At 36.2% G+C, this 15,029-nt stretch overlaps 1 protein-coding gene across 1 annotated transcript in view; it reads right to left on the reverse strand.

Annotated features, from left to right (window-relative positions):
- Nucleotides 1-13,696, reverse strand: part of LOC116894254 (vomeronasal type-2 receptor 116-like) — a 49,032-nt gene extending 35,336 nt beyond the window's left edge. The window contains exon 1 of the mRNA XM_032895960.1: nucleotides 13,497-13,696. Coding sequence (XP_032751851.1) covers nucleotides 13,497-13,693 — 197 coding nt within the window. The 5' untranslated portion in view covers nucleotides 13,694-13,696. The remainder of the gene's footprint in view (nucleotides 1-13,496) is intronic.
- Between the last annotated feature and the right edge of the window lie 1,333 nt (nucleotides 13,697-15,029).

Consider the following 15,029-nt stretch of genomic DNA (forward strand, 5'->3'; position numbering starts at 1 on the left):
AATTCTTCAAAGAGTTAGACAGAACAATTTGCAAATTCATCTGGAATAACAAAAAACCCAGGATAGCTAAAACTATGCTCAACAATAAAAGGACTTCTGGGGAATCGCTATCCCTGAACTCAAGCAGTATTACAGAGCAATTGTGATAAAAACTGCATGGTATTGGTACAGAGACAGACAGATAGACCAATGGAATAGAATTGAAGACCCAGAAATGAACCCACACACCTATGGTCACTTGATTTTTGACAAAGGAGCCAAATCCATCCAATGGAAAAAGATAGCATTTTCAGCAAATGGTGCTGGTTCAACTGGAGGTCAACATGTAGAAGAATGCAGATCGATCCATGCTTATCACCCTGTACAAAGCTTAAGTCCAAGTGGATCAAGGACCTCCACATCAAACCAGACACACTCAAACTAATAGAAGAAAAACTAGGGAAGCATCTGGAACATATGGGCACTGGAAAAAATTTCCTGAACAAAACACCAATGGCTTATGCTCTAAGATCAAGAATCGACAAATGGGATCTCATAAAACTACAAAGCTTCTGTAAGGCAAAGGACACTGTGGTCAGGACAAAACGGCAACCAACAGATTGGGAAAAGATCTTTACCAATCCTACAACAGATAGAGGCCTTATATCCAAAATATACAAAGAACTCAAAAAGTTAGACCTCAGGGAGACAAATAACCCTATTAAAAAATGGGGTTCAGAGCTAAACAAAGAATTCACAGCTGAGGAATGCTGAATGGCTGAGAAACACCTAAAGAAATGTTCAACATCTTTAGTCATCAGGGAAATGCAAATCAAAACAACCCTGAGATTTCACCTCACACCAGTGAGAATGGCTAAGATCAAAAAACTCAGGTGACAGCAAATGCTGGCTAGGATGCGAGAAAAGGAACACTCCTCCATTGTTGGTGGGGTTGCAGACTGGTACAACCATTCTGGAAATCAGTCTGGAGGTTTTCAGAAAATTGGACATTGAACTGCCTGAGGATCAGCTATACCTCTCTTGGGCATATACCCAAAAGATGCCCCAACATATAAAAAGACACGTGCTCCACTATGTTCATCGCAGCCTTATTTATAATAGCCAGAAGCTGGAAAGAACCCAGATGCCCTTCAACAGAGGAATGGATACAGAAAATGTGGTACATCTACACAATGGAATATTACTCAGCTATCAAAAACAACGACTTTTTATGAAATTCGTAGGCAAAATGGTTGGAACTGGAAAATATCATTCTGAGTGAGCTAACCCAATCACAGAAAGACATACATGGTATGCACTCACTGATAAGTGGCTATTAGCCCAAATGCTTGAATTACCCTAGTGGCCTAGAACAAATGAAAACTCAAGACGGATGATCAAAATGTGAAGGCTTCACTCCTTCTTTAAAAAGGGGAACAAGAATACCCTTGGCAGGGAAGAGAGAGAGGCAAAAGATTAAAACAGAGACTGAAGGAACACCCATTCAGAGCCTGCCCCACATGTGGCCCCATACATATAGAGCCACCCAATTAGACAAGATGGATGAAGCAAAGAAGTGCAGACCGACAGGGCAGGATGTAGATCAACCTGAGACACAGCAGAATACAGCAAATACAGAGGCGAATGCCAGCAGCAAACCACTGAACTGAGAACGGGACCCCCGTTGAAGGAATCAGAGAATGAACTGGAAGAGCTTGAAGGGCTTGAGACTCCATATGTACAACAATGCCAAGCAACCAGAGCTTCCAGGACTAAGCCACTACCTAAAGACTATACATGGACTGACCCTGGACTCTGACCTCATAGGTAGCAATGAATATCCTAGTAAGAGCACCAGTGGAAGGAGAAGCCCTGGTCCTGCTAAGACTGAACCCCCAGTGAACTAGACTGTCGGGGGAGGGCGGCAATGGGGGAGGGTGGGGAGGGAACACCCATAAGGAAGGGGGGGAAGGGGATGTTTGCCAAATGTACATAAGAAATACTCAAGTTAATAAAAAAAAAGATTAAAAAAAAAAGAAATGTAAATAAGAAATACTCAAGTTAATAAAGATAAAACAAAACAAAACAAAAAAAAATGGGATATAGAACAAAACTGAAATTCATAACAGAGGAATCTTGAATGGCTGAGAAGCACCACAACAAAGGTTCACAGTCTTTAGTGATCAGAGAAATGTGAATCAAAAGTACCTTGAAATTCCAACTTTCACCAACTAAAATAGCTATGTTCAAAACCTCAGGTGACAACACAAGTTGGAAAGGATGTGGAGAACAAGATACACCCCCACCCCCATTGCTGGTGGGATTGCAAACTTGTACAACCACATTGGAAATCAATTTGGAGTTTCCTCAGAAAAGACCCAGCAATACCACTCTTGGGATTATACCCAAAAGATACCCAACCATGCCATGGGGGTACATGTTTCACTGTGTTCACAGCAGTCTTATTTGTGATAGCCAGAAGCTGGAAACAACCCAGATTTCTTATGACAGAAGAATGGGAACAGAAACTGATGTTCATTTACAGAGTGGAATATCACTCAGCTATTAAGAATTAGGACATCCTGAGTTTTGTAGACAAATGGATAGAACTAGAAAATGTCTTTGTGAGTGAGGTAACTCAGACACAAAATGGCATACACGATATGTACTCACTAATATGTGGATATTGGCAAAAAAATTGCAATACCCGAAATATAGTCCACAGAACTCAAAAACGTCAACAAGCTGAAGGGCTAAAGTTAGGACACCTCAGTCGCACTTGGGAGGAGAAGAAAGCAATCACAAGTGTGTTGCGGGGAGCAAGGTACAGAGGAAGGAAAGGGGATGAGTGTTGGTAGAGAAAAGAACATCATCTTGTATTGGGTGGGGGGAAGCACAGAAGCCCAGGCCAGCATTAAGAATGGAAACAGGCAACTTCAGGAGGTAGGAGTTTGAGTGGACCCTTCAGAATGTACCAGAAACCCAGGAGTTGAGAGATTCTCAGGAATCAAAGAGAAGGACTCTAGATGATATGGCCTACAGTGGGGAGAGAGAATTGTAAATCCCATCTCCAGCAGAAAGACAGGGCATTAAATTTGGGATGGGGTTGCCCTGCAGGGATGGAAATTGAGAATAGCCTGAGGAAAGGAAAGTCTAGTGACTTTTCTTCCAAATACTCTAGTTTGTCTCAGGGTAAAATCCTGATGTTCTACTTGGTCTCTTAATAGCAAGCAATGAATTTTATGACTACTTTTTCAGGTACACTATAATAGCACAGGATGTTCATATGAATTGTCTGACAAAACGTGATACTTTGTGCTTCCTAAAATTTCATATTACTATTGCCATAAAATGATATACTCAAATGTGTATCACAAATAATTGTCAAAGAATATTATGAAGTCTTCAATCTCAAATGACATTTTACCAGTTAGTAAATAGTCTTTGAAAATAAAAGACATATGTGCTTCTGATTTTTGCCTCAACATTCAGGATGTCTAGGTGTTGCAGTTACAAATGCCTTGCATAGAACTGGGGGAAGTATGAAATAGTGAGTTCTGTAGTCTGCTTTTCTTCCAAAGTGTGAAATACCAATGTATAGCAGGCCGGTGATATGAGGCACAATGGAAGATGAATAGCATTCTCAGAACTCAGGTCCAGCTAGCAAGACCAAACGATTGTTACCACTCTTAGAAGAGGAGTAGAGTAATACAGACAGATAGTGCTAGGGTCTTGGCTTCCATTGCAGTGTTGGCAATGTCAAAGGGCACACATTATGATGTGTGAGCTCTGTAATGTGATGTAATACTGGCTAAGCAGGTAAGTCCAAAGGGACAATGATGAGTGCTTGAGGAAGGAAAGCCTTCTATTAAGTACAGTTCAGTTAAAAACAGTCAGTGTAAGACAATTCTTGTTGAATTAGCTTATGGCCTTTATTACATAGGGTCATGAATTATATAAAACTTACTGAGTGGGATGGTATTGAGGGGTAGGTAAATGCACTCTCTTAACTGAGTTTGAGATGATAGTGGTGCTCTACTTGCCTGTGTAAGAAATCCACTGATAAGCGACTTGGCAGGTATATAATAAAACAAAGAGAATATTAAAATGTATTTTATATGCTGTTAACTCTTAAAATGAGTCGACAAACACAAAACTTCCACACAATATTTAGCAAATTCTAAATAATATAAAAGATGGCATTTATAATACTAACAAGTTCTTAACTTTGTACAAATGATCAAAATGTTTTAAATTAAATGTGATGGTAATATGGTTATCTGACAAAGATTGAAAATAAAGAAAACAGATGGTTACAAAAGTATAAGAAGCTTATAGAACACCAAATATATTGGACCTGAAAATAAAATCCTCCTACTTCATAATAATCAAAACATGAGATGTACAGAACAAAGAAACATATTAGAAGCTGCAAGGGAAAATGGTCAAGTAACCTAAAAATACAGAACCATGATAAATGCACCTGGTTTTTCAACAGAGACCATAAAAGCCAGGTGTTCTAGCTCAGACTCCTATACTCAGTAAAACTTCCAATCACCATAAAAGGAGAAACCAAGATATTACATGACAAAACCAAATTTGAATAATATATTTCTCCTAATCCATCCTTACCGAGAATACTAGGAGGAAAACGACATGGCAATGAGGATAACCACACTGAAGAAAACAAAGGAAATTAATCATTTCACAAAAAAGCCAAAAGAGGAGATACACACACACACACACACACACACACACAGAGAGAGAGAGAGAGAGAGAGAGAGAGAGAGAGAGAGAGAGAGAGAGAGAGAGCCATCACCAACATCAAAATAACAGGAACTTACAGTCATTGGATATTAATATCCCTCAATATCATTGGACTCAAATCACCAATAAAACAATGCAGATTATCAGACTGAATACATAAATAGGACCCATTATCCTGCTGCATATGATAAAACATACCTCAGAAAAAAGACAGACACTACCTCAGAATAAAGGTTGTAAAACGGTATTCTGAGAAAATGGATGAAAGAAGCAAGCTGTGGTATCTAGTCTAGTATCTGATAAAATAGACTTTAAACCAAAATTAATCCAAACACTTGGGGAAAGGCAATTCATTTACATCAAAGAAAAATATACCAAGACAACATCTCAATTCTGAACATCTATATCCCAAATGCAACAAAACCAACATTCATAGAAGAAAAACTACTATAGGTCCTACCACACAGTGTACATTACACAATACTGAGTACTTCAGTATCCCACTCTCACTAATGGATATGTCATAGTCAATGTACCGGAACTAGTCAAACTCTGGGATAAAAATCAATCAATTATAAACAAGAAAACAATACAAATAATTAACAATAGCAAGAACTGGTTCTTTGAAAACATTAAGAAATCAACAAACCATGAGCAAAACTACCCAAAAGCCAGAGAGAAAGCATCCAAAGTAACAAACTCAGAAGTGAAAAGGGAGAGATACAAGGGAAATTAAAAAAAAAATTAGGTCTTACTTCCAAAGCTTATACTTAACAAAATTGGAAAATGTAAACAAAGTGAATGATATTCTAGACAGATAACACCAAAATTAAATCAAGATCAAACAAACAACTTAAACAATCCTATAGTCCGCAAAAAAATTCAAGCAGTAATTACAAGTCTCCCAATGAAAAGAATCACAGTGTCAGACAGATGGTTTTAGCACAGAATTCTACTGGACTTTAAATGAAGGTTTAATAATAATACACATCAAGTTATTCTTCTACAAAATAGAACCAGAAGGAACACTGCCATATAAATATATTCTATAAGGCCACAGTCATCCTGATACCTAAACCACAAAAGGACTCAACAGAGAAAGAGAATCTCAGACATTTATCTCCTATGAACAACTATGAAAAAACAAACAATAAAATTCTCACATACTAATTCTAAGGACACATCAAAAACATCATTCAGTATGATCAAATAGGTTTCATTATAGGGATATGGGACAGTTCAATATAATCCACCACATAAATAAACTGAAAGATAAAAGAAATCAGATGATTATCTCATTAAATGCATCTAATTTTTGATATCTCATTTTTGTTAAAAAATAAGTCATTCATTAAAAAAAGTCTCTGGGAGACCATGGACACAAGGCAAATTCCTAAACCTAAAAAATCAACAGAAAGCAAGACAATGGCCAACAAACTTAAAGCAATCTCACTAAAATCAGGGACAAGATAATGCTGCCCATTGTCTCCCTATCTATTCATTTTAGTAATTGAAATTCAAGCCTGAGCAATAAAACACCTAAAACAGATCAAATGGGTAGAAATTGGAAAAGAAGCCAAAGCATTCCTATTTGGAGACGATATGAAAATATACATAAGCAACCCTCAAATTCTACCAAAGACCTCCTACCTGTGGATAAACACATTCACCAAAGTGGCAGAATACAAAATTAATTCAAACAAAGTGATATCCCTCCTTTATACAAATGATAAATGCAATGAGAAAGATATTAGGGAAGTGACACCCTTCACAGTAGGAACAAATTTTATAAAGTATCAAGGTTTAACTGTAACCAAGAAAATGAAACACCTGTTTGAAAAGAATTGTCAAGTCTCTGGAGAAATAAATTGAAGAAGATATTAGAACGTGGAAAAAAATCTTCCATGTTAATATATTAGAACTAACATAAGGAAAATGACCATCATACCAAAAGCAATGGACAGATTTCATGCAATTCTTACCAAAACTCCAAGACAGTCTTAAAGAATTTGAGAAAGCAACTTCATATGGAAAATGAAAAAAACCTAGACTAGAAAAAATAACACTGAACAGAAAAAAATTCTGGAGGAATCAACATCCCTGATCTCAAGCTACACTACACAACAATAGTAATAAAAACTGGATGGTATTGGTATAGACACAGACATGTTTATCAATGGAATATAATTGAAGACCTTGGAATAAACCCTCACACCTATGAACACTTCATTTTTTGACAAAGAAATCAAAAGTATAAAAAGAAAAAAAAACTTAATAGTTTTTTAAAAGCAAATATTGCTGGTCTAACTCTTGGTCAAAATGTAGACAATACAAATAGAGCAATATTTATCATCCAGCACAAAGCTCAAGTTCAAGTGGATCAAGGACACCAACTTAAAATCAGATACACTGTGTGTAATAGAAGAGAAATTTGTAAATAGTTGTGAACACATTGGAACAGGGCTCAATTTCTTGCAAAGAATGCTAATGGTTCATACTTGAAGATCAACAGTTGATAAATAGAACCTCATGAAACGGAAAAGCTTCTGTAGGACAAGGGACACAGTCTATAGGTAAAAATAGCAGTCTACAGAGTGGGAAAAAAATCTTCACTAATCCTATAATTGACAGAGGGTTAATACTCAAAATATATAAGGAACTCAAAAAGGTAGTCTGCAACAAACTGAATAACTCAATTAAAAATGTGGAACAGAGCTAAATAGAATACTCAACAGAGGAATATCAAATTGCTGATAAACACTTAGAGAAATGTTCAAGTCCTTAGTCCTCAGGTTATTGCAAATCAAAAGAACCCTGAGATTCCATCTTATACCAGTTGGAATACCTAAGAGCAAAAACTCAAATCTCATCCTATGCTAGCAAAGATTCAAAGAATGGCGAACACTCCTCCATTGTTGGTGGGTTTGCACACTTGCACAGCAATCTAGAAATTTATCATAAAAAAGGAAATAGTTTTATATACTATCTATCTATAATGCTCCAGGGCATATACGTCCCAAAATGCTCCACCTTTGCACAGGGACGCATGTATCACTATATTCATAGCAGTTTTATTTGTAATATCTAAAAATTGGAAACTACCCAGATGTCCCTCTGCTGAAGAATGGATATCAAGAATGAAGTTCACATTCAAAATGGAATACGAGCTATTAGAAACAAGAAGTACATAAATTTTGCCAGGAAATGGACTGAACTAGAAAATATCAACCAGAACAAGAAAACCCAAACCCTAAATTATGTGCATGTTATGAACTCACTGATAAATGGATATTAGCCATAAAGTGCAAGATATCCACCATACACTCTACTGATCCAAAGAAGGTAAACTGGATGGAAGTGTTATGAAAGAATGTTTGAATCTCACTTAGATCAATGAACAAAATCGTCATGTAATGCAGAAGACTAGAGACAACGGTTGAAAGAGGAGATGGGGAGAGGGGAGGGCATTCAGGATCAAGTGTGTGGAGAGACACAGGGCCAGAGTGCCAGGAGAAAAAATGGAAATCTTCTGCTGGCAGTGGTGGAGACTGGGGGAATCTCTAGGAAGTGCCAGAGACCTGGGGTGTGGGAAGCTCCCAGGATTCAATGCAGGTGACCTGAGACTATATGCAAATCAGTGGGGAAATGGAACCCAAAGAGGTCACCTCCTGTAGCCAGGCAAAAACTCTAGTGGAGGGATAAGGATACCAACCCACTCAAAAAACTTTTGACTTAAAATTTATCCTGTTTACAGGAAATGCATGGACAAAGGCCGAACAGTGACAGAAGGAATTGCCAAGCAATAACAGGTTCAACATGAGACCCATCCCATGGGCAAGCACCAATATCTGTGTCTATATGAAACTCTGTTAAGCTTGAAGACAGGACCCTACTATGTGTGTCCTCTGAGAGGCTTCCCTCAACAGCTGACTGAAACAGATGCACATACCCACACCCTAAATTTGAGACTTTCTTGGAACATTTCAGGGAAGAATTACAGGCCCTATATTGGATATGAACTCCCAGGATGACCAACAGAGTTAATCCACATGGACCCTTGGGGACTCTCTGAAGGTTAGCCACCAACCAAAGAGCATTTACAAGTTGGACCAAGGTCCTTGGCACATAGACAGGAGATGTTCAGCATGGTGTTCATTTGAATACACCAACAACTGAAGAAAAAATATCCCAGAACTGATGCCTCTCTGAAATTTGTTCCCTAACAGGGCTAACTTCTCTAGCTTCAGTGTGAGGTGATGAATCTGATTTTGCAGAAACTTGATGTGCCAGGATGGGTGGAATGGCCAGGTGGTCCCAACCCTCTCTGAAGAGAAGAGAAAGGGGAGATGGAGAGAAGAATCTATGATGGAGGACCAGAAAACTGCAGTGACTGGGATGTCAAATGAATGAATAGATGAATGAATGAATGAATGAATTAATTAATTAATGGAGAAAAATAGTTGAAAACTATATATAAAGTTGCTTTAATATCAATACTGTACAATTCTTATGTTCATTATCTTATAGTTTAGTCTTGAATTTATTCAAGAGACCCATCAAATGATGGAGTATTCTACAAGTTGATGAAAGGGAGTAGTAATGGACACATTAAGATGTGAGGATATTGGTTTGTGTTCATAAAAGATTAACATATTTCTTTTGAGATCTTCTGTTTTGTCTCTGGATACTTGTTTTTCATTTCAATATCTCTACATTTGCTCTCATCACTGTGATACTATATGCCATGATATCCACAGTAACATCAAGACTCTGATAGTTCTAGATCATTTCTCCTGAATTGTGAATAAAACAAAACTCTTTTCTTAAAACATAGACCATTGCTTTTACTCTTTGCTCTTCACCATAACTAGATGTGTACCTATTGCTAATTTCACCTACTCACTTTGAGTGTAGGATGTAGATAAATCAACCTTGATGATTCAGGAAAGATTTCCCTAATAACTAGCTTAAACAGTTCGAGAAGGTTGTCTGTAGGCATCTAGAAAGAAAGACAACAAAGTTCTTACCCAACACTGTGCTCAGCATATCAAAATATTGACCCGTCTGTTATGTGTCTTTTGGTCACATAGTGGTGGTATACACGTGGGACTTTCCAAGCACCTTGCAATTTCTTGTTCCTGAAAGACACTGTAAATATGGCCAAATGTTCTTGACTGGGGAGGTAGCTATTTTGCCAAGTGGTCATACTGTCAAATTGCTTTTTAAGCATTGATGCTTCTACAGCAGTTTGTATTGCTTACTGCTTTCGTCAGAGATGCTTCTTATTTCAGTGAGTAGTAACTACTGTAGAAACTTATGGCTATTCAATGTATCGAAAATAAATAACACTGAGTGCTGAGTTGCAGGTGAGTCATCTGTATTAACTTATCCCTATGTGAAGTTCAGAAAATGGAGTATAAGGAGACAGAAAAATGCAATACCTACGGAACAGAAAGTAAATCTGTAAAATAAATACTAGCTTACACAAATGATGTGACTGTTACATTTCATCCACTCACAACAGTCTCCTGCATGAAACTTATACAAGGTCAAGCAGAGGAAAGTTCCATTGTTCAATGGGAAGGGACCTCTCAGGCCTCATCTTTCGCAGAGTTGCTAATGGCCATTGGTAACTGTAGAGGGAGGGAGAGTCACTACCTTGTGGCCACTGGTAGGTAGCCCATTCACAAGTGGATGGTTTTATATACTTGTCCATATGAGTAAGATTAACTGGACTTAGGAGTTACTGATTTTAAAACAAAAAGGAAAACATAAATTTGAGAAGGAGATGTTCTGGTAGGTAGTAGTTGTTGTAAGAGAGAAGTAGGAAGTAGCATATCCATATAATTAAAATCTACTGCATATATGTGTTTTTAAATATTAGTAGAAAATATTATTTTAAAATTTGTTTATTTGTTTTATTATTTTTAATTGTGATTTCAGAAAACTGTTATATATGTATAAATATATGAAATATTATAGATTAATATTTTAACTACTTATTTTTATTTAGGGAGACATGTTTAAAAATAATTGGATTGCTAATTTATGTATATAATCATGTATATATTATACATTCATAGTCTATATAAATAAAATGAAATACCATAAAAATGTTAAAATTAAATAATTGGGCAGAATAGCTATTCAGAATTCAAAATATTAGGAGTACAAGCATACATCTGAAATAATGAATATATACATATATATATGTATATTTCAGCTAAATAATTTGTAATGTAGCTGTGTTTACAAAATCATAATTTACTCCACTGACTCCATAAATTATATCTTACAAAATTTGACAAAAGAACATATAGGTAATATGTGCTTCAATATTTTTTGTACAGTGTCAGTCTTGTTAACTTTTTTTTCATGTTATTAACCATAATAGAAGAATCTGAATAGTTATAAAGCATCATTCAAATGTGTTGGAAAATATATGAACAGAGACGAATTTCAGGTATAGAAATATGCTTCTATGATAATTTATATTACAAGTGGATATTTGACAGAGGATTATATATAATAACCTCAATTTTGAATAAATTTGTGCTTTTCTTTGCAAAGTTTAGGAAATGATCAATACTATTACAGCAACTTTTGTAGTTCGTGAAATCTATGCCTATATAATTCACTATTGGATAGAAAAGTATTCTAGCAATGCTTGAACACAGGGAAGATCACATCACTGATGTATGCTAATCCATCAGCTGTGAGGAACTGCAAATATCCTTCCAGAATTCTTAAGATAGTTTTTGATTGTTACCTCAAATATTTCTAATATTTCTCTGATATTTTGTTTTTCTGAAATATTTCTTTGCTTTTCCATTTATTCGTGATCATTATTTTGCCTGTTTAATTAATGTCTGATGACATTTAGTATCACTTCTCATTTTTCATTATCTCTGTGAATATGTTTTATATCTCTAGACTAGATCACTGCAGTTTTTTTTCTTGTTTTCACTTCTTTAATGAAACTTTCTTGCATCTACTCCACAGTCCCAAACATCCTCTTTGCTGTTAATTTTTATTTATCCATATGCTATAAATATTAATGTGAATTTGTCCAAAAATTTAAAACCTTACTGTGATTTTCCTCAGAGATGAAGCACTGTTTCACATTTGCAGAGTTCACTGCCAAATATTTATAGTGATTTTTGTGCAATATCCTTTATGATGTACATGCAATGTCCCTACCATGCTATGGGAGGCATTGCTATGGCTGCAAAACATAGATCTCAAAGCCAGTATACTTCATTAATAAAGAAAAATTATGGTAAAATATACCATATATATGCAGATATAGAATGCATTGTGTATATATACTCACAATAAGCAAAAACATTTTTGATAAATGAGAAACAAGGAAGAGGGAATCAGGATAGAGTCAATACTTGGAAATTTAAAATTAATCGTAGTAAATATACCATATTTGTGATGTTATTACTTATTAATTCTCTTTCAAGTGCTGGTAAGTGTGATGTACAACACCATTTTTTAAATAAAAATGCAATATTAATAAGTTTATAGGCAAATGGATGGAACTAGAAAATATTATCCTGAGTGAGATAACTCAATCCCCGCCCCGCAAAAAAAATCTCACATAGTATGCACTCACTGATAAGTGGATATTAGCCTAAAAGCTCAGATTACCCAAAATAAAATCCACAGACCACATGAAGCTCAAGAATGACAACCAAAGTGCAGATGTTTCACTCCTTCTTAAAAGGGGGAACAAAAATATTCATAGAAGAAGATAAGGAAAAAAATTGGAGCAGAGACTGAAGGAATGGCCAATCAGAGCTTACCCTGTCTGGATCCAGTCCATATACATACAGCCACTAAACCCAGACAATATTGCTGATGCCAGTAAGTACATGCTGACAGTAGCCTGATATAGCTGTCTCCTGAGAAGCTGAGCCAGAATGTAACAAATGCAGGGGAGAATGCTACCAGCCAACGGTTGAACTGAGAAAGGGGTCCTCATTGGAGAAGTTGGAGAAAGGATTGAAGGAGCTGAAGGAGCTTGAAACCCCAAAAGATTAACAATACCAACTACCAGAGCTCCCAGGGACTAATCCACTACCCAAAGAATATACATGGACAGACCTATGCCTCCAGTTGTATACGTAGGTGATGATGGCCTTGTTGGGCACCAATAGGAGGAGAAACCCTTGGCCCTGCCAAAGCTGGACACCCCAATGTAGGGGACCGTCAGGGTGAGGAGGCAGGAAGGGATGCAAGGTTGGGTGGGAGAACACATCCCAGAAGAAGGGGTAGGGTGTTGAGTTAGGGGGGTTATGGAAAAGAAAACATAAATAAAAAATATCCAATTAAGAAAAAGAAATGTGCACATAAAGCCAAAAGGAAATATTAATACTTCACTTCCCATGAATTGCCATTCGACGCTGATGATTTTTGATCAGGGACATCACTTTACACTATGCAATGGCATTGCCCCTATTAAGTGTATGAATATACAAAATAGTAGGCAGTATATGTCAGCTAGGCCCTTGCATTAAAAATATGCCTCTGAAATGATGGAACAGATTCACTAAAAGCATGATAAATAGGGAGATCATCAGGAATAAAACAAAATAAATCTTAGTTATGTCTTAGATAGTGAGGGAGAGCAAATAAGAGAGAAAACATGGAGTATGGTGTATTAAGATCTGGCAAAGTATTACCATACTATGTATTATTTGCATTGCTATACAGCTAAAGACAAATATATTAAACACTCTTACCGCTTGTCTAGATCCCCACTGAACTGTTCGTTCTTTACATGTCCAAACTTTGTATAAATAAAAAAAAAGCAATCAATATCTTTGTCTCCATCCCAAAATTTCTTGGTTTTTAATCTCCAAAAACAACGGTTGTCAATTGGACTGCACAAAAGAAAGGAAAGCTCCAGGACAAGAAATGCAAACAGAAAAGTGAACATCTTTGTAATTTCACCAAGAAAAAATAATTTGTAAACATGCAGCAAAGCAAGTTACACAGAAAAGCACCTGCCAGATAAGCAAATACATATGTCTGCCTATTTTTACTATTGTAGTGACTAGTCACTGCATTTATTTGAATTCTTTCTTCTTAGCTTGCTCTCTGGAGAACTCATCAGCATTCTCAGGCCTTGGCCTCTGCATCTGTGTTCTTATGCCCAGGAGCAAGCAACATTCAGTAATTTTGTTTAAGGATCATTCTTCAATATTATTTATGATTCTGTACCTATCAGTCAACTTGAAGTCTCCAGGCAAGTATCCTCCTGGGTAAATTATAAAATCACAATTTTAAGTACTCAATGCAGATTATATTAGACATACTAAGGAAGTTTGAGATGGAACTTAAGAAACCACCATTCCTAGACAGACTGTACTATAGACAAAGAGGTACCATGCCCTAGAATACCTGTGATATGGAATGTGTTGTCATATAGTTTGTGTTCATACATTTATACACCCACAGTATACACACACACACACACACACACATATGCACAGCATGTACATGCATATGCATACACACACATTCACTCATACTTGATTGTCATTATACTGAACTAAATCTCACAAAATGGGAGATATTAGAGAACCAATCATCCTCCTGAAATCAGAAATATCTAGCAGGTTTTCAATATCAAGCCAGAATCTAAAATGCAGTTTGACTTCTGTGCATAATATGGGTCTCATTTCCCATGAATTGATATCTTAAGATCTGACATTTCCCTAACTGAAATAGTACCTTTACTAATTATTTATTCTTTTTTATATGAACAGAGTACTACCTAGAATGGAATCAGTAGTTTTAGAATAAGTTCTTTCTGGTCATAAAAGAATACATCTGAGTTTCTTTCCCTTTTCTTTTTAGGAAATATTATTTCTGAGTTTATGGTTTTCTCTTGTTGGAAATAGCATGTTTTCTCAAATCATATATTTTGATCACATTTTCCCTTTATTACTTTTCTCCTTTCCTCCCTACAAAACCTCCTATTGTTATTCATCAACTTTCAGTTTCTCAGAAAATAAACAGATATCTAAGGTCTTAGGGATAATTAAGATAAAACAAAATAAAACATTACATAATCAATAACTAATCCCTGGTAATTGGGAGAAACTTATAAACATTAGGAAGAGAATCCACAGGAGCACACGGGAATCACAGAGTTACTTGTTTTGAGACTCAGAAACCCCATAAAAAATAGTAACTTGTAAGCCATATTGTATATGTAAAGGATTTGCACGGTAGAAGAGAGAATGGAAAATATACTAAAATAAATAAAA

This window comes from Rattus rattus, chromosome 2 (genome assembly GCF_011064425.1).
Source record: "Rattus rattus isolate New Zealand chromosome 2, Rrattus_CSIRO_v1, whole genome shotgun sequence".
Lineage (NCBI taxonomy): Eukaryota > Metazoa > Chordata > Mammalia > Rodentia > Muridae > Rattus > Rattus rattus.